We start from the raw sequence: 21,688 nt of genomic DNA, 5'->3' as shown, positions 1-21,688 counted from the left end.
TACTTTTAAAAATGGCCTTTTTTAAAATATATCATCAAAAAAAACTTTTCTTAAATGACCTTTTTTTTAATATGGAAAGATTAATTCTTCATGTAATAGCTTGTTTTTCAGACAAAAATGAATAATTTTTTCTAAGTAAATATGGAGTTTCAACTTTGAAAACATTATATCCTGTGCAGGGCCCATAACGAGACCAGGGCTTTTGAAAGTACACCTTTTATGCATCCCAACAATAAAATTATAGTTTTTATGTTATATTCTGCCAATATTTTAATTTTTATAATACAAAAAATAACCCTCTCAATATTTTTTTTTCAAATAAAATTGTTTTAAAATAACAGGTCACGAAGTAAATTATTTAAAAAAGAATGCTAATAAAGAAAAATATTTGAAAAAAAAAAAATGTTAGTTACAAACATTCAGTTAAAATTTGAAGCCCTCCCTCGTAAAACCGGCCCTGAAGTAGAGTTTGTGATGGGTGAGTGACAGCGGCTCCGGAATGTGTTTGTAAGTGGGTTAAGGCAAAGTCCCACAACCTTATAATTTTACTATAGAAATATTAAATATATTTTAAAAAAGCCCTCCCTCCCCCCCTATGGTTCCGGCTCCACAAATGTGTGAGGACGTCTAACGAAGAACACAAAACAAGACTACAATAAAAAGTAAGGTGCAGCCCTGTTGAGTCTTCTCTTTTCTTTTCAACTTCTATCGTAAGAGGGAACACCCAAACGAATTGCTCCTAATCCTTTTTATAACGGTGATACCTCACTAACACCCAAATATACTGGTTTTGGTTGTGAGCGGTCGTTGTTTCTGCTTTATTCCCCCTTAATGAGCGTTTTGAACGTTGATTAGTTCAATAAAAATTAGTTATTTTAAGGCTGTGAATGGATCTCAACAATTATTGAATAATAATTCCATAGTTGGGAAGAATTGCCTAATTACCAACTGATTTTCGATCCTTTCCCCTCTTTCTTTTAGTAGGGTAAAGGTTGTGTGATACAATAAAGGTACCGATGTAACTTGTAGTCTTTTTTTGTGTTCTTAGTTGAGTGATAAGGAGTGAAGAAAATGTAATGAAAAAAGTAAAAAAAAAAAAAAAAGTAAAGGTAAATAAAGAGAGATGGAAAAATGAGAAGTTATAATGGGGTGTGTGATATTTGAGCAACAGCACATAATAAGACTCAATTTCGTGATCAAAAATATACAAATCTATAATAATATAAGACATAATGAGAGAGAGAAAGAGAGAGAGAGGTTGGGTTGAGAGCAACTTGATAAAATGTTCCTGATAATAATTATGAATATATGTAATAATATAATTATAATATTAATCAATATATATCTTAAATAAATAAATATATAATTTTTTTTTAAAATCACAATTGAAGTATTTAAATAATTAATTAATTAATAATAGTTAATAATAATACCTATTATATTATGAAATATAATGAAAAAAAATTGTATGAAAATAATAATAGGTTGAAGGAGGGTTTATATTAATTAACTAGTATATTATTATAATAATTAAAGATGGATGAAAGGTGGGACAATTTTCATTTCTTTGACAAAAACTTATTCTTTAAAATATATAGAGTATATATTTATATTTATGGAACCTATATAATATGGTTGTAAATCAACTATTGCAAGTGTCCTTTATTCAGTAACAACAGATCCATGTCAGTGGAAGGTTTTCCTTGGTATTTTTTTTTTTTTTTTTGTAAATTAATGTTCTTGCGAATTAAATAAGGGATTATTATAGTAAGAATATATAATATATACATTTTCATGGAAAATAAAGAGTTAAGTACAAAACGTTTGGAGGTGATGGTAGTGATAATAGGAGAAGAAGTATGACATTGGCTCACGGAGATAAGTTGTATATAGAAATAGTAGTCGTAATTTTCCTAAGGATTTGCTGAGAAAGAGTTGAGCAGATAAAATGAGAGAATGTGGTAGAAAGAATGAGGAAGAGGAATTTCATTATATTCGAGTAGTATTCGACATCAAATGCCAATGAGAAAAGTAAACTAGCTCAGCTAGTATGTATATGATAATTACGAGACAGACATTCTTAAATACATTATAGTCCCAACTAATTTGGTGTGTACCTATATATATATATATATATATATTTAGAATAAGAACTCAACGCTTGTTTTGAGTGATTAGGTGAGAGAATGAATGATGAAAATGACAATGAGGAACGAAAAAGTATGTATGTATGTTTTTAGACGGAGTAAAAGTGATCCGTACTTTCTCCATCCTGACTTTTACTCTTACTTAATACTCTTCCTCCTCGTCGTATCGTTGCCGAATTTCATGAAAATCATCTTCGTATCTTTGTAAGGGCCTCTTTTGATGATGAGCAGGTATCATTCCTCCTCTCCCGCCGTGTGTATTATTAATACTACTTTTATTAGGGAACTGATGATGAGGGGCTGGATTGTGTCCTTGGTCATAGTATTCACCTCCTACTCCTACTCCTCCACCAACACCACCACCAACACCACCGTCATAGTATCGATCGTCATAGTCTAATTCATGGGGTGGATATTGGCGATCACCTCCTTGATTGTAGTATCTCCCTCCTCTATTATTATATCCTCGGCCATCATCTGGATAGTTATTACGCTCATCTATATAATGATGATCTCTAGATGGATAGCCCATCTCCTCCGGAATATTATTTTGACGATACCGACCATCGTCTTCTTCCACTCCCACATCCTCTTCATCGTACCATGTATCCTGGACGTGATACTGTGAACCCCCACGGTCATAGACACGAAAGTCTTGTTGTTGTGACTGCTGTCTATGAGAAGGGAGAGGGGGCAGAGCATGTGAGGGTTGGGGTGGTAGGTGCGGTTGCTGTTGCTGCTGTTGGGATTGAGTGGGTGTTTGTTGGGATGGATGATGATGAGGGTGATGGTATGCTCCTGGAGATAGAGTCACATGTTCCCCTCTTCGATTCTGTTGAGGAGGAATCTGTTCTCCATTACCATTTCCAGCGCTTACACCTCTCCGATTATGGGAGGAACTCATGTGACCACCACCAACGCCACTGGGGGAAGCATTGGGATCTGGAGGAACAGTTACAGTTCCACTCGTTGGATTGTTTTCAGATTTACGGGCTTTTGTTGCCGGAGTGGACGGCACATTATTACCCATCTTCAGAGGAGGATTGGCAGCTCTCCAATAAGAATCCAAGTATTCGGTCAGATGCTCGCATGCCTCATCAAGCTGATTTTCATCTAATATGACATCAAACATTTCTGGCGGACATTGTTGGAGTTTCTCAGCAGCAACCATTTGGACGTTTAGATTTCGGGATTGAGCCTTACCCCGAGATTTAATAAGCCTTTGGAGTACTTTTGGAGATGAAATTTTTAAATAAACTACAATGGGTGCCAAGGAGGTTTTAGCTAGCTGAGAAGGATGATTGACCGTATCACAATCGAGAACGATGAGTTGCATACTTCGCGAGAGTTCAAAGATCCTTTCGATCTCAGACTGAACCTCAGCCAAATTAGAGGATCTAAAGTTTGCTTTGTCTAAGATGGCTCGTTTTGATGGATTATTGAGCACGGATTTTTTTCCTAAAGAAATGTCTGCAGTAACACGGGTAATGATGATTTTTCCTATAAAACGGTTTTTTAAGTATTCAAACACCGCTTTTTGCATCATGTCCGTGACTTCATAGCCCTTTAAGGAGGGTCCAACTATCACGAGTGGCCGGATGGAAGGCACAACATCGTACGGAGAAAGAGTCTCTTGTTTTTTTCCGAGGAGTCCTTTTTTCCGTTCAATAACAGGTGGAGCCGTAACTCGGACTCCACTTCCTCCAGTATCCCCATTTTGATCAAGATCAAGTCCAGGGGTGGGAGGAGTACTTCCACGTGAATTGGTCATAACTTGCTGTAAGAGAGAGAAAGGGAAATATTTTATGAACTTTTATGTATCATTCAAAGGAAATACACACTAATGCACAAGTGGAGCGAGCACATAGGATAACAAAATGGCACTATCCCTCAAAAATTAAAATGTAAAACTCAAAAATATCATAATTTCAAACTGAGAATTGGATAGAAAATTAAATCAAATCATTCATTCATCTTTCGAAAATACCTGAATATTTCCAGAAGATTGAGATTTCAGTTTGGATCCCTTTCCAACAGGAGCTTGTTGAAGTATCAATTGCTCCAACTTTGCAGGAGACGGAATGAACCCAATATCACAGCCTTCTTTAACGATACGCCCAATCCACCAATTGACATCATACTTTTCAAATATGTGCAGAAAATCTCCAATGTGAAAGGAGACAGCCGAGCCATGAACCGGAGAGTCATCATCCTGACTTCCATCGTACATGACGTTTGTCCGTACTGAAAAGGCTACAGGCTTACTTCTTGCTCTTTCCAGGCATATCAGAGCATTTTGTTCGGTATCTCGAGCGTAGCCCGCATTCATAACAACAGATTGATGTGGAAGTGGCTGATGGCAGGAAGTTGGATCAATACCTCCACCATAGGAGTCTCCCAGTGATATTTCAGAAGAGGGATGAGAATAGCTTGATTCTCCGGAACCTTGTCGAATTAAATTATCGTATGCAGTGGCCTCGAGCATTGAACGATTATTTATATTATTTAAAGTTTGTCTATTGCTCATTATAACCGCATCTCCTCCACCGTCATATCCGGTCATCTTGATTTGAATGGGTATGTAGATGCTCTCGACATTCTTCTTTTACTTCTTTTTATTCTGTTTCTCATGTGAATTCCTTGTGATTATTTTCTTCAGAAATGAAGGATGATGATAGACTGATTAGACATATAGAGACAAAATGACATGAGCTCGTAGTGGACTAGGAGGAATTTCTGCTACAATTCATTCTTTCCTCTTAGCCAAGGGAGGCAGGCGCGTCCAGTTTCTTCTTTCTTACCTTCGTCTGTTTCTCCAAAAAACTATCCATTAAATCAAACCACCATCAAACTTTACTTCAATTTGCTCCCTCTGAGACGACTTTGGGTAGGGAGTAGGGATCAAGATGTATGCAAAGTCAAGCCATCTTTTTAATGATGAACCACTATGATTTCTAGTGTGTCTCTTTACTAGAGGGTAATAACACCATACAGATAGAAGGGCTCTCCGAAAAGTAATACTCATCTCTGCGCATGTGTAAAGTTATTTTTAATTCTGATTTGGCTTTCCCTTTAAAATTGTGAATATATATATATATATGGATGTAATCCTATGGTACATTACATTAGAGTCTGTTTTTCTAACACCAGATTTTCGGAGCATGGCTTAGAGCTTTATTCGTCCATTGCTTATACAACTCAAGATTAATTCCTATGACATACTCATATTCCTTCCTACTTTTTAACATTTATCTGATCGTTCTCTCTGTATGTCTATAGCTCCTATCTGTACTGTACATTACTATACAAGGGATAGTATATTATTATATTATAAATCTCATGGAATCTCGGAGTCTAAATTGAGGGTAAAAAACTAATTATGACAAGAAACAGAAAAAAGAGGCTTTCTATGAGGGAAACAGGGGGAGTTTGTAAGGTGGAAGCTACAGCAGATATAATAAATTAAGGGGATTTTAGCCTCCGCCCAGCGTGTGCGGTAGAAAGAGGAGAGAGAGAAATTTTAAAAAAGAAAAGAAAAAAAAAATCAAGTACATAATACAATATTAAAAAGAAGACAATCCTCATTACAAAGTATGACGTCATTACGAATCCCGGATGAGATAATACATAGTAGATATACTATGTACACGTATGGTCATTTGTAAGGGGTTTCTCTACCCCTTGTATAATAGGACACTATATATGTACAGAGCAGCCTTAATCTCCAAGGGTTCATTTAATTACAACAGATAACATTGATAATTATGTATGTACATTTATTTTATATGCCAAATTTCATTCTTGTTTGATATAGTTCCTTATACAATCTATGGAGTATATATTATGCCTTGTAATTGTTTTCGACTGCAATTATCTAAGGGTTTGAGTTTATGAATATATTTACTTTCTTAGACACTAAAGAAGTATAATATATATCTGGGACGTACACAGGGTTATATATCTATATATTTTTTTTTGAGGGGTGTGGGGGGAGGCTTGGTTTTTGGATTTTTTTTCAAAAATCCGAAGCTATTCAATATATAAATTTCTTCTAAAATAATTTCAAAAATCTATAGCTATTCTCTAAAAAATTTCAAAAATCCTGTACATTGTTTACAAAAAATTTCAAATATTAAATATTTAGGAAGGAAATTTCGAAAATCCATAGCTATTCTCAAAAAATTAAGTTTATTGGTACAAAATTTAATTTCAAGTATGAAATTCTTGGGAAAAATATTTGAAAAATTCATAGCATTTCTCAAAATATTAATTTTATTTGGAAAAAAAATTTATAAAATCCACATTTATTCACAAAAAAATAATTTTTTTGAGAAAAATTTATAGGTATTTACAGAAAATTAAATTTTTTGGAAAAAAATTTCAAAAATTAAATTAAATTTGGAATTTTACATTTAAAAAAAAAAAAAAAATCGAATATTTAATTTCTTGTAAAAAGCAAAAATCCCTTAATTATGGTAGTTGGCTATAGCCACTCCAGCCCAGCCCTTGCGGACACCCCTGTATATAGAAATATATTATTCTTTTCATATCAAAAGGGTGAATGTTTTATGTAAATGACTTTGACACACTGTTTTAAGCCTGCATGCATACATGTGTGTATCTATGTAGACGAATAAATTGTACAGTGTTCATACATATATAGGAAAGGCTTCAAAATTCAATCATTTACTAAGAAAAGAATAACTACGTAGATTGGTTCAAAATGATCCTCCAACAACTTGGGCGTCCGAAGTGTAGGGTCTATAGCCCTCCAGCCCAAATTTTCGAAAAATTTAATTCTACAAATTTTTTTCCCGAAAGATATATTTTTTCAATTTTTTTTCCAAAAAATTTAATTTACTATGAATTGCTAGGGTTTTTTGAAATTTTTTGTGAGTAGCAATGGATTTTTTATTTTTTTTTATAAAAAATTTAATATCTTAATTTTTTTAGCAAAAAATTTAATTTTTGAAATTGAAATGGATTTATGATTTTTTTTTTTAAATTTATAATTTTAAATGAATTTTTTTCCGAAAAATTTATAATTTAAGCTTTATTTATGAATTTTTCTCTAAATTTTATTTTTATTTTAATTAATTTTTTGTAAATAGTTAAGGATATTTGAAATTTCTTTCCAAAAATGTAATAATTGAAAATTAATTTATGAATTTTTTTTTTTTTGAACAGCTCTCGATTTTTGAATTTTTTTTTCCAAAAAATGTAATATTGGAAAATTAATTTTCGAAATTTTTGTGAATAACTATAGTTTTTTGAATAACCAAAAGTAGGATTGAAAAAACATAGGTAAAAGTTTTTTTGTGATTAAAAAGTGTTTTTATTCATTATCTATCTCGATCTGAACTCGACATATTACCATTTTTAGACTGAAAAATGATTAGAATCGACTCTCTTCTTCCAACCCTTATAACTTATTCATGATACATAGTGATGAGGAATATCATTGCTCTTATTATTGAAAAATATTCAATGTATAATTAAAAAAAGAATCTCCTTGGATTTTTGTTCCATCTTGTAGTGATTCCATTTTTTATGGGGGTGTACTGGCAAATAGTAATCATTACTATCATATTTTTTCCAATCTCAATCTGAATTTCATGACGTCATGCCTCGTAAAAGAAAGATCAAGGCAATCGAAGGGAGACTTTATCATCCATCTCAAGATATGTTCGAATTCGGATTCCAAACTCCACGAGGAACGACAGGAGGAGAATTCATCTGATGAAAACCACCAGACCTCATAAGGGAGTAAAGTGGACACCTTCCTTGGACATGAGATACCAAGATCGAAACAATAAAGCGATCCATTCAAGATGAGTAGATAATTTTAATATTTCATAATGGGATCACTTAAAAATTACAAAATGGAACAAAGAATATGGATATGGTCAGAGTAAGAGCTCATTAAATTTTTTAGAGGTCAAGGTCAAAAGTCGAGGTAATACAAACCTTAAAAATACATAACTGACCATAACTTTGAAATAAATTTAGACACATAAGTCAATTTGATTTTAGGTGAGGGTTTTGCACTTTACTACATGCCCATTCTAGTTATATCTATTAATAATGCAAAGTTTGTCTGTCTCTATGAACAATAGTCATGGGATGCACTGTATAAGGTGCACCCAGATATTTCCATATAAGAAATAACAATGGTCTCTCGTATTAATGGACTTTTGCAGTCCTGTGTATGTGGAATTGTACGTGTAGTGATGCAAATCGTGTGTATTATTTTAACTGTCCCGGTTTTTTTAGGTACTGGTGATCTGAAGAATTAATTTTATATTTCTCAGGAGTTATCATTATTATTTAACTCCTAGTTAGTGATCTTTTTTTTCTTCTACATTCAAGTATGTTCAAAACCCGATTGAAAATTCGTGTGGGCTCATAAAAGACACAGAAAAACCTTAAGCATTTGTATCAGAGTTAGAATTCCTTATTGGAGTCATTAGAAATTGAGAATCGACATCGGAGTAATTCTTGCCAATGTCCTTGATTATTCCCTACTCCCCTTGCTTCCTAGTCACTGCTGGTTGTAGGTGATTTAATGAAACGTCATGATAGCTAAGCTGCTTTCGTCCAAAACATTCTTCAGATTGTCAAGGTTACCATATTGATTTTCGTTTTTTTTTAAACAAATGCGAAATATTTTCTCACTACGTTTGTGCATATAGGGGGACACTTTGTTGTGTCCTCTGATGAATATCATATATATATTTTGATCTAAGAAACAACAATGTAGCCGCATTAATGAAATATTGCATTAAGCATCGAATATTGCAGCACTTTTTATTTTATTTTTGTTATTGCTCTCTGATGTACTCGTATATCATAATTCTTATGCATTTTCAGTGTAAGTAAAGATTTGAATAAAATATAAACGCTGTTATGCGAAAAATGAAATTACTCTCGCATACTCTCGTTTTGTATCTGGGCTGGAACTATATAAAGGGAAACTCGCATCTTATTTTCAAACAATACCCTTGTAGGTATGAAAAAGGAGAACTTCCATCTATGTTAATGTTTCAATCTAAATTTATGAATATACTACTCTTAGTTGCTTTGTAACTTTGAACAACGTTATCTAAATCCTTTATGAGTATTATATATATATTAGTAAATATTTGAATGCTACTCGGGAAATCAAATATAATAAAGCATCTCCAGTTTCAAATTGCTTGGAATAGTTTATAATACAGACCAATAATAGTTCCATAACTAGTAATAAGAAGGATTTTGAAATTTCTACTCGTCTGACAACAATCACAAAATGACGTTGATAGACTTCTATGTATCTAGAATTTCATTTCCTAAGTATGGACATAATATATATTAATTTGTGATGTGACGCGAGCTGAAATTTGTCAATTTTCTTAAAAAAAACACAAGAGGAATGAATATATATTCTTTACTCGTCCAAATACTCGTTGCTTGCCTCAAAACTCGTTACTCCCCTGAATACTCGTTAGTCTCTAAAACATATTTTTGCACACTAAAAAACTCCCGAGTCAAAAAATCATACTTTCTAAAGATTTATAGAAAATGTGTCATTTAAAAATGGTTTTTCCCTTCTCTAATTATAAAATTTAATAATGATATTCTCATTGGAAAGAGCAACAGTTTTAACCGACTCGCATTAACCAGATTTTTTCCATGTGTGGACGCGAAACTTTTTGAATCAGAATAAAATAGTTAAATACGTTTTGAAGATTAATATATTTACAATGTGCTCGAAAGAGAGAGAATTATAAGTTTTGAGGAGTTACAAGTAAATACTCGCATTTTAGTTGTAAGAACCAATTTTTTGCTGTATTTTTTTGTTTACTTCATAAAACTAATTTAGGAGTTTTGCCCACGGCACATCACTCTGAGTATAGTAGTAAAAAATAAGTAATCAAGATTTTGTTAATTGGGAAAGTTATTAATACTGAAAAAATAATGGGGGTCAGATCCGCCAGTGATTACTGCCTTGAAGAGAACCTTATATCCATAATAAAAAACTGAAACAATGCTAAGAAAATCAAATGGTATGTAGTATCAAGTCCAAGTCACGAGTCTTTGATTTAAGGATCAAGTCGAGACGCAAGGCTTGAGTCCAAATCCCTACTCTCATTATATCTGAAATAGAATATATTGCCATTTTTTTAAAGTGTCTTCTTTTCTTTTCAGAGGGTCATTTCTTCTCCATTTTTTTTAATTATTGAGATTTACTTAGTGGATAAAAAAGCCGCAATTATCTAACAAGAACAGGAATATTGATGATGTACAGAATGGGGACCTAACGCTTGCAATAGGATGACTAAATTAAGAAAAACGTGATTTTTATGGAATCAAGAAAAGACCATTCAAGGCCAATTTGTGATATGCTTAATTACTATATTTAGCTATTTTTTTATATGTTCAATATGCCTCCTTTACATGCAATAACTACTTCAATACTCTGACGAATCGATTCACTGCTCTTGAAGATGAAGGCTGTGTCCATGACGTACTAAGCTGTCATAATGAGAGTTGGGAAATAATCCAAATTTCGATAAGAGATGCGGCAGATATTCTTCTCCAAGACGCGCCAAACTGCAAAGTCCATGAAGACAGTGAGAACAAAACAAGGTTTTTTTCCCAGTGAATTACATATAACTGAAATCGACATTTGTATTCAATAATTGCCTCCCTCAGCCTCAACGATAGCCTCCATTCTCTTCCTGAAAGCTGTACAAACCTTATACATGTAGTCTTCTAACAAGTCAGCCCCTGTGGCCTTGATGATCGACTACAAAGATCTCACAGACCCGTGACGCTTGTTGTAGGAAGCTCCCTCGTCCTTTGCCTAGATGGAATCATCCAAAGGATTAAGATATGGGGAGCTGAGAGTCATATTACCCTGCAGATTTGTTGCTGAGTTATAATTGTAAGTCCCCGATGGACTTAGAGTAGAATTAAGGATCAACATAGGAGTAATTCTTGCCAATGTCCTTGTTTAATTACTTCTCCCTTGTCACAACTGATAATAGCTGCTATACTCCAAAACATTCTTCAAATTGTCAGGGTTACCATATTTATTTTTAGTTCTTTTTTTTTAATATGCCCAAAATGCTCCCGATTACCATCACCAAAAATAAAAATCATGTAAAAAATAAGTTGAGTAACACGGCTTATAATATTTAGAAAAATATTTGGTATTATTGTTCGAGTGGCATGTCGACTATTGACGTTTGAGTTCGAAAAAGAATACGTCAGTCTCCTGCTGACTTTTTATAATAGCTATGAATATTATAATTACTTAATATTCAAATATTAATGATAAGCTGTGTGTAAAGGGGAAAGTAATTCATAGTTATTACTGACTTGGATAGATCGTAACAACGAAGCATTCGGATATATGGATCCACTCCGCACATTCTTTCCCTACCTAGGGATTCATATTTTTGCCATTTGAAAGGTATGCAATCCCCACGACTTCTGATCCTCTCATTGACTTCCTTTTCAAGGGATCTCGCAACTTTGTGCCTCAATCCGTGGATTTCATCCCTTTAATGGAAGGATCCTTCATTGTGCAGATCCCCCTTCATACCAAGTTCTGGGACCTCATCAATCATAGCCTCTATGCTCAAGAAACATGTTTTCCTCCAGATCTTCTACGGAATCGTCATATAGTTCTATAATAAAAAAGGCCTTGTTTCTTTTTAAAAATGGAATTATGGTTACCCTAACTTAGACACATAATGTAGATTTTTTTATTTCATTATTAGGGAATGGATTGGATAAGAAAGAAACTAAGGAGACCTCATTTGTTTGTTCCATGTTTTTACATTGACCAAAGTGTAAATATATGTATATTGTACTCGAAATGAGGATATATTTGTATGTTCTTTATTGTAAAGTGAGGCTACAACGTGTTTACAATAGCTTTTTCCCATTCTCAATTTCAGAGAGAGGGAAAAGATTTCATGATTCTGCAGATACATAAAATAAATATATTTATATAAACATATAAAAAAATACGCAGTTATTTTAATCCATCACATTCCCTTGAAAATTTCATTTAAATAAGTACTACATCTGTTTATATATAAAAGAGTTTGTGTGTTTTCACAGAGGGAATCCGCAGGATTATACTTGGAGGGGAAAGGGGCTTGGTTTTTTGATTTTTTTTGGCCAAAAAATTAAAACTTTTTGAATTTAGAAAAAAAAAAAATCAATAGTTATTCCTTTATATACTTTTGGACATTCGCCTCCTCCTAGTCTCTTGAGCCCTAATCTCTCCATCTCTCTTTACGTGAGAGAAATAATTGGCAGAGGCTTCTGTCATCATTTTCACTCCCTTTCAACATTCTGTGTCTGTCAAGGCCAGTTGGGTACCTTCACAGAGGTATCGATGAACTTTCTCACCTTTGAAGTGCTTAGAATACAGGGTGATGATATATATCCTCTAACCAGCATTTCAAGTCACTTCTGACCTTGTTCTTATCGATAACTTTTCTTAAGTCTTCTATGTTTGAAATCTCTTCATAGTTATTCTGTATCTTCAAAGGTTAAGGGTCATTTTGAAGGAAAAACATATGTTCCGTATCAACTTCCTGATCATTATCTAATGTACACTCGTACATATGGCAAAAATGTTTCGCCATCCTCCTAAGCTACTTTTTTTTTGCTCTTCTGGACCCTTCCCCCTTCATTTGTCTCCTTTCAAATCTGTTCTTCCCCATAACACACATTTCTAAATTCTTTGTCAGTCTCGTGTGCTCTGTAAGATCGGGCCCCATTGGAGGGGCGACTCCTTTACCACCCAACCTTCTTTGAACTTTGATGTAGGCATCCCTCACAATTGGTTATCAGACACTTCCAACTCAACGTATAAAATAATTTGTCCAGTTTTGGCCTGAACCTTTCTTTTTCTTCGACTTTTCCCTTTCCATGAGAAAGTTTCACTGGCTGATTCCAAATGTCCTTTAGCTTGGAAATGTCGTGATTTGTTCATTAATAGGAGGTGGTTTGAAAAGAACATTGGCTTTTCTCCACTAATCAATCAAAGCAGGGAAGATGTCACGTACCAGTTTATGCACGGGATAGTTCCTTCGGTCATCTTAACTTTATTCCCTCAAGTAGGTTCCATCTCTCAGAATATCTTTCACAGTTGGTAGTTCAGACACCAGCAGCTCTCGAGCATTCCCGCAAAGATACCCAAATGGGAGGTTGAATTTTTCCCTCGTCTTAACGTTAGCCATTTTTATTCTGGTTCGCTGACACAATATAAATTTATGACAGAACACGAAGAGAAAGAGCTTAATTTTTTTAAATTATACAGTTTCTTTGTACTTTGTGTCGCGCAAAAGACTGCTGATTTCTAGTGTCCAGAACTTCTTATAATCTTATAAAATTTCTATAAACTTCCTCAAAGTAGTATGTATTTCAAAATTACAGATAAAATGTTTTCATTACTAAAAACAGCGTTCATTTTCCTTAATTAAATAACTATGTAAATAACTTTGGATTGATGTACAAAATTATTTCTATTTTAAAATCTTTTGCATTTAGCATAGAATCCATGAATTTTTAATATTCAATTAAGTCTGACTTATGTATTAATTTATTGCGTATCTTAGAAAATACATATAAATAACAGTGCTAGGTAATTTTGCCTCAGTAGATTTAGCCTTAAAGCCATTTTCATTCAAGGATATTCGCCTATATATATAAATAAATGAGATTTATAAGTCGCCTTTGTTTTGTTTTTTTGGTTCAAATTAATGTTAGCATGGAATTTTTCAATGAAAATATGTAATATGTATTACAATAAAATACATTAAAGGTTTATTGTCTGTAGAAAGAATGATGGAATCATATCCCAAATCTTCAATGTATACACCCACAAAATCTGACCATGTAATAAATTCGAACCAGAGACAAAATTAGTAGTACAACTAGTATAATAAGAAATACAAAAATAAATAAACACAGCAACGATTTGTATAGAAGAATTGCTAATCCCTTTTCTATTAATAATTTTTTTAGCCATGATGGATGATTCATACTAGAATTGAGTCTTAGATTGACGAACAAGCATATTATTAGACAAAAGCATAATTCTATCATTATTCCAGTAGAAAACAAACATTTAATACATTTACAGTAATATAATCGTTGCATATTTTGATTAAAAAAATTCAAACGGAACATCAATTTCAATAAAAAATAAGCGATAACAGGCGCGTCTACAGGGAATGGAATTTAGTGGCTGTCCCCCCCCGTCCCCCCCATTAAGGAAGTTTTACTTTTTACAATAAAATTTACTAATTGAAATTTGATTTAATTTTGAATTTTTTTTCCAAAAAATGTAACATTTGAAACATATATTTTTCGATTTTTTTCCAAAAAATTGTTTTTTGTGGATAACTTTGGGATTTTGAAATAATTTGTTTTTGAAATATATTATTACAATTTTACTAGAAGTAATACTTTGGTCTTAAAACTTCATATTTGTATTCTTCATGCAAAACTACATAAAATCGGCACACCCCTCATTTAAAAAAAAAAAAAATGAAATTAAAAAAAAATAATACATAATAAATGTATAATTTTAAATATTTCTTGCGGTTTTATTATGAGTTGACTGCAATACAAAGGCAACCAAAATACTAGATTACATCTGCAATTCCATTTTTTCATTATTTGCACTTATCTTTTAATAAAATACTAGTAGTATTAATATAATAATACTCAATTATAACATATATGTCCATTATGCATTTATTTATACATGTTGAAGAATTATCGCTTTCACGCTAATGTATGTTGAATAGTATTGGGGTTCGGTCTCAAATTCCTGGACCGGTCTCATACCCTTATGATGTTTAGTGAAACGAACAAATTTACTCTTTTAAATAAGTTCAGCCTAGTTTTTTCCCAAAGAAAAGTAGGGGCTTCATTCAGGGCCGTTCGCAGGGTTGGGCTGGAGGGGCGGTAGCCCCTCCCCAAATTAAGTAATTTTAGCTTTTTACTAGAAAATGTAGTATTTCTAATTTTTTGTGAATAGCAGTGGATTTTTGAAATTTTTTCCGGAAAAAAAAATCATATTCGTTTCATGTTTCATGTAAACGATAATTTTGACCCAAAAAATTGAAATATGAAAAGTCTAAGCTGAAAACAAAGTATACATCACAAGAAAATGATGCCACAGAGTCATTCGAATGTTTTGACAGAAATTTGGAATACCTCATAGTGGTTAAAACATTTGATCTTTTTTGATTTTTTGGTTGGATCGATGTGCTTAAGTGGCTACTTTTGTACATCAAACAGTCCCAAAGGAGTGAGACCGAAGAATTTGGTCCTCAATTTGAAACCATTAAATTTTCGTCTACGGTTTAAAATTGTAGTCTGGACCGAAATATCACTTAAGACCGAACCGAAAACAAGTTCGATCTTGGACCAAGTCTCAACACTAGTACATCCATATCTAAAAACACACTATTAGTAAGTAAATAAAGCAATGCTCAGTTATAAATCTTTTACTGCGTCAAAAAAAATTATTTGAGGGTTTTTTATAGGTACTCTATAATATTTGGTTTCTTCTTGTTTAAAGGAAAGGCTTTATTCATAGGAACAAAAGATTGGGAGAACAGGAAACTGATCTCCCATTTGAGACTGGCCAAATAGTATCTGTAGTTTTTTTAAATAAACAAAGTAATCAAAAAATACTTTTTCTTAGAGAAAATGTCATCAAGAATAGGTCTTTTTGAAGAAAAAAATTATCAAAGAAATGTCTTTTAAATAAAAAAATCACCAACAAAATGAATTTTTTAATTAAAGGTTATCAAAAAAAAAAAAACGCTTTTAAAAGAAACGTCTTTTACTATAAAAGGTTATCATGTAAGTATTTTTTTAAAGAAAAAACTGAGGAAAAATACTTTCTGAAACAAAATATTATTCAAAAAGTATTTTACATTTAAAAAAAAGGTCATCACAAAATGGTATTTATCAAAAAGGTCGTTAAAAGAAAAGACTTTTATTCTTTTTCAATAAGGGATTTAGAAAACTTTTCCAAAATATTAACTAAGATATTTGATGATGACACGTGCTGTAATGCTATTTTCTAGATTTTTGGAGCACTTCAATGAAAAATCTTGATAATTATAGAGTCAAAGACGACCCCGGGATAGAGGAGTGCGATCAAGATATGTCCAGGTACGTAGGAGCTCCAACAAATTCGATCTAAACGATTGACTCATTCACATTGTCCATTGAATTTCAATCATTGACTCCTTCTATTCTTCAAACATATCTTACTTTTTAATTTAGTTATTGGGCAGTTGTTATTTTTATTACAACGGTTCACACAGCAGTTCGAACCAACTTTTGAAGTATTCTTATAATGACTTGAATCAATTATTAAGCAATCAACACTTCACAATTGCAATTGGTGGCAAATAATTAAACATTTTATCCCTTAAAATTGGTGTTACATGATCGGGAATCATAATTACATAGAATTACTGTATGAATAATCATTTATTGTTTTTTTTAGTCAATGTTGTCAATCGACAAACTGTTGATTAAGCAAAGTGGTCATTCGGCAATGTGTCTGCACACTTAAAAAAGGTCACTAAGAAAATGTATTTTTGAAACAAAAGATGATTACCCAAATTGTTATTTATAAATAATGTTGTGAAAAGAAATAGCTTTTAGTAAAAATGTCAAGGAAATATTTATTTACAATAAAAGCTCATCCAGAGAATGTTGAAAAAAATTAAAAAGTTATGAACAAAATAAAAGAAGTATTGAAATTTTTTGACCTTTCAAATTTGTATGGAATGAGTTATTAAATATTGGGATTAAAATTGTCCCTTTATATTTTTTTATATAATGGGACGCCTATACCTAAATAAATCTAAATATCTTAGGGCTGGCCCAGCTTTTATAACAACATAAGTACATCCTTATTATACATAGAAATAATCCTTATTCCATAATTTAAAGAACGGATATTATAATGGAATTTCGCACTGCGGTAATACCTTGTCTTTAATAATAAAAAGCTACATGAAAAGTAACAACGTTTTCTGCTTTTTCAATCTCATTTATCCTTTTCACTTTTTCCTCTATCCTATCCTCCTTATTCTGTCGTATACATATCTCTATGAGAAAAATTATATCATTCATTGTATCTATATCATTAAACAGACAATAAATAATTAATTATCAACATCTCTTATCATTCATATATAATATATAAAAGTCGTTAATCTATGAGTGACTAAAGATATTTATGTAGAATGATTGAGAAGTAGATCATAATGTAGCATTAAGTATGTTAATTTCTTTATGCCATTTCCTCATTAAAATCAGCTCCATAAGTACAATTTGTTGATCTTTGATTTAAGTTGGATTGATAACACCCATAGAGATAAAATACATAAAGTGACGATACTGAACAATTATAAGGGAAATTCTTTAATGCTGCGACAGCAAGCACACCAAACACACGTCTGCAAGATGTTGGCTGGAGGAGATATATCCCCCTAAATTAAGGATTTTTGCCTTTACAAGATTTTTTTTTGTCATTTTGACAAATTCTGCAGTTTCAGATCCAACCTTTTTTTTTCAAATTATAGGCATAATTTGCATCTCATTAGTCATTACATCACATCACATTACTATACACGTATGTTTTTTTTAAATAAGAGAGATATATATATAGTCACAAGTTGAACTTGCTAATTGTTGTGGCCTATAATTGTACCTCCAGAGCAGCAACCTTAACAAATTCCTCTGAATATTTGAGAAATCTCAGCACGCCGTTACCTTTATTGTATCACGCAACCTTTTCTCCGAAAAGAAACATGAAAAAGGCCCCAAATCCTCTAGTACTTAGCCAAATAAGTCAATCATACCAACGGCTAAGTATTTCTTATGTTCTTCCAGACTATCACCGACACACTCTTTCTTGACTATTTTTAAAATGAATTTCAGATAATTATTTCGTAATATTAAAATCTACATTGCATTTTATTTGATACTGAATTATAATATTACTTAGTAATATTCTATTGAAAGAGTAGCCATAAATTTGTAATTCTATATTATAGCCAAAATTTCCTCATATAAATAATAAAATGGCCAATATATATATTATATTATCGACGAGGGATCAAAAAGAAATTATATTCCTGTTCTTTTGGAAACGGAGCATTAGTATAGAATAACTTATTACTTTGGTTATTTATAAAAAAGAATACATTATGAAATAGCCATGTAGTATCAATAGAGATGATGGAATCGACAGCTGACAACAAAATACGCCGTGTCAGATCAATCATGAAGATTATGACCCCAGCAAGAAACAATTCAAGAAGTTTTTCATGAAATTGAGAAGGAGAGTGAAGAATAATATTCAGGCAAATTTATTATTCAAGTCTATCTTAGTGAATATTTGTATCATAGCTATAGAGGATCTTTAATACTTTTTTGAATCATCCTTATTAAGGATAGTTCATTTGGGTTATAATCTTATAAAAATAGTGGATATGGACTAAGTCTACTGTATTAATCTTATATTTTACTAAAAGCGTATAAGATATAAATCTTTAGCGAAAGCGTGAAAGTGAAAGGATTCAAGGGACCAAAGTTCGGAGCATACCCACGAATCTTATTTAATTCAAAAATCAATCATTATTGATTTTTGAATTGAATAGAATAATCTCCCAAATCCATTATTAAAATGATATATAAATTGAATAATTTGAAACTAGATATTAATATCCTACATAGTATTGAAATAACTTATGTGTGATGTATGTCCCACTTAGAAAATCAATGATAAAAACGTATTTATATATGTAAAAAAAAGAGATAGATACAGACTTTAGACATAAGATAAAAGTTGTTTAGAATTTTAAGTTACGTACATACGTACGTCTGATCCTACTATATTCAAAAGCACGTTTGCTAACGACATTATTAATGTCGACTCCATTTTTCCAGAGTTTCCTGATGTTTTGAATGAGTCAGAGAAACTTGATCCAATAAAAATCAATGTAATAGAAGATAAGAAAATCAGACAAGTTAATGATAGGGAAGTTCCCCTTGATTAACGTAAAATTAAATTAAAGGATGAATTGGTAAATTTGGAGATCATCAAAGCTGTAGAAATACCAACTGGACTCAATCAGTTCGTAGTCAGACCTTCACATCCCTTCAAATTACCAAAGGAATGATCAACTTTAACTCAATTTCCTGCCAAACACTTGAACATGTGACTTCAACTTGATTATCTGATGCTGATGAATTAGCAAGGGATGAAGTGGTACAATCAACGATTAATACAAACATGTGGAGATAGGGATAATTTAGAGTCACAAATCTATATATGGACTCGATTACTTGTAAACTCACAAGTCACGGGTTCATATTTTTAGGCTTGTGACTCAAATAAGTTAAATCCTGTAAAATGAAATGGACTAACATACAAATCATCAAACTTGCTTTATGATCAACTTTAAGATTACTTGTTTGGTTTATATACATATATTGGTTATATTACATATATATAGTAGGTATATTTATGCCATTACCCATTAATATATATTAAATCATGTATTTATATAAATCTGACATCCTTACAAAGTGTCTAATAATAATATCCATTTTTATATTTGAACATAAGTATTACACAATAACTAGTTAAAAAATTTTAAATTATAATTTGTAAAAGAGAAAATGAAATAAATGAATAAAAATTCAATTTTCAAATATCTTCAGTTGTTAAGATGAAGTCAAGCTCTTTGGATAACTTTCCTCTGAATTGAGGTTGTGCTTCTGAATATTTTTTCTTCAAGGTTCTCTCTTTGGAGAGGTCTCTTAATAGACTCTTGTTCGATTCAAATAATTTTTTACTGGGCCTTCCTCTACTTCACTTTGTGAGTGAAGGAAGTGAGCTCTATATTTAATTTTGGGTTAATTTTATTTATTTTCTGAAGTTTTCTTTTTCTTTGGCCCTTCTGTTGAGGGATTTGGATCTGGAGAGTGAGACACGTTTTTAATAGCGACTCAACAACGAAGTTATAAAAGGTACACCGTTGTGTTTGGGGCTCAAAACTCAATACTTCCCCCGTTGTATGAGAAATTTGCGTGCTCTCATTCGAAAGCAATAATTCTCAATAATATGATTCGCTTCAAGAAGTTTTCATTTTTTGTTTCATATTAAATCTAATAAGCGAGGAAGAAATCTTTATGGTTTCAAATAAAAACTTTCAATTTTAATAGCAAATTTAAAATTTTACATCACTCATATCCAAAAATATGCTTGTAAGTTTTAAACCTTATAATGTGCATACATAGTACATTTATAAATGGCTTTAAGTGTTGATAGGGTCTGCAGTTATTCGTGTTTCTAAAGAAGTCTTTATAATAACTTTATTGACATGAATATCCAAACCCCAAACTTTAAAATTAGTAATTTTTTCATTTTATTATTAATATCCACTTTCCCGTAATGAAAATACAAATATTTTGGCTTGATATTACAGTGCTTCAAAACTACGACAGATAGGTTCGAATAAAAATCTGCCATGACTCCAATTATATTGTAAAATATATATATACCCATTAATTTGTAGATATTTGATGTAATGTTGAATATAGGAGAAGGAAGTTTGGTTATGTCATAAAATATAATTTTTATTTTGATCAGTGATGACTATTTGAAAGCAAAAATTGACTTGCTTGCATTGACATATTATGAACTATTCTGAGGTACATACATGGGTAATAACTCCAGAATTATTTTTTTTACGAAACAACGTTTCATTAACAAAATAATGAGATGCATTTTTTAAATCTTTAAAAATAATATTTTTTCATTAAGATATCCATTTTTATACGAGAATAGAAGTATAATTTGTTGATACATCTTCATTCCTTCTTGAAAGCCCGAAATATGAGATTTTCCTTTGTAAAATCAGAAATGAAATATAATTTTAAGTATAAAATTTTCTAATAGATCAATTAAATCTTGAGAGTTCAAAGTTTTGTCTACAAAAGTGTTGCTTAATAACCAGGATAGGGGAAGGTGACAAAGGTACATCTCAATCTATCTACCTATATAAACCACTCTTTTGGTGAAATAATTTTTTTTTAATTAACATTAGGAAAAAGTGATTAATTTAGAGCAGGAAAGGCTAAAAAATGAGTTCGTTTTTTAATGTTCCAATTCGCCGGGGAGTGAAGTCATTGATAATCTCCTGGTAATAGGTATATTGTACATGTATACACTGTTTTATAGGGTTTGTAATCCAAAGATTAATTTGATAGAAGAAAAAAAAATATTTAAAAGAGAAGCCTGAATCCCTGTACTCTTGCCAAATGAAGACACTTTTTAAAAAATGGACGAACTATAATAGAGATACTTATATTTCAAGAATATTTCTAAGAAATAAACAAACAAAAAAAAGTTATATTTAATTAAAATTGAAAATGTGTATTTTTATTTAGAAGCTTATGGTATCTAGAGAAATACATTTAGAAAGTTG

The 21,688-nt window shown here is 31.7% G+C and overlaps 1 protein-coding gene across 1 annotated transcript; it reads right to left on the bottom strand.

Annotated features, from left to right (window-relative positions):
• Positions 1-1,136: 1,136 nt before the first annotated feature.
• Positions 1,137-5,186, bottom strand: LOC121123040 (voltage-dependent L-type calcium channel subunit beta-1). Its single transcript, XM_040718118.2, has 3 exons — positions 4,135-5,186; positions 1,623-3,924; positions 1,137-1,288 (listed from the first exon to the last, which is right to left on the bottom strand). Exons 1-2 carry the CDS (start codon positions 4,708-4,710, stop codon positions 2,290-2,292), a joined length of 2,211 nt encoding a protein of 736 aa, XP_040574052.1. The 5' UTR covers positions 4,711-5,186; the 3' UTR covers positions 1,137-1,288; positions 1,623-2,289.
• Positions 5,187-21,688: the final 16,502 nt, after the last annotated feature.

The sequence above is a fragment of the Lepeophtheirus salmonis genome, chromosome 8 (genome assembly GCF_016086655.4).
Source record: "Lepeophtheirus salmonis chromosome 8, UVic_Lsal_1.4, whole genome shotgun sequence".
NCBI classification, from domain to species: Eukaryota; Metazoa; Arthropoda; class Copepoda; order Siphonostomatoida; family Caligidae; genus Lepeophtheirus; species Lepeophtheirus salmonis.
The sequence above is the reverse complement of the archived record's forward strand: the minus strand, read 5'-3'. Positions and strand labels throughout refer to the sequence as shown.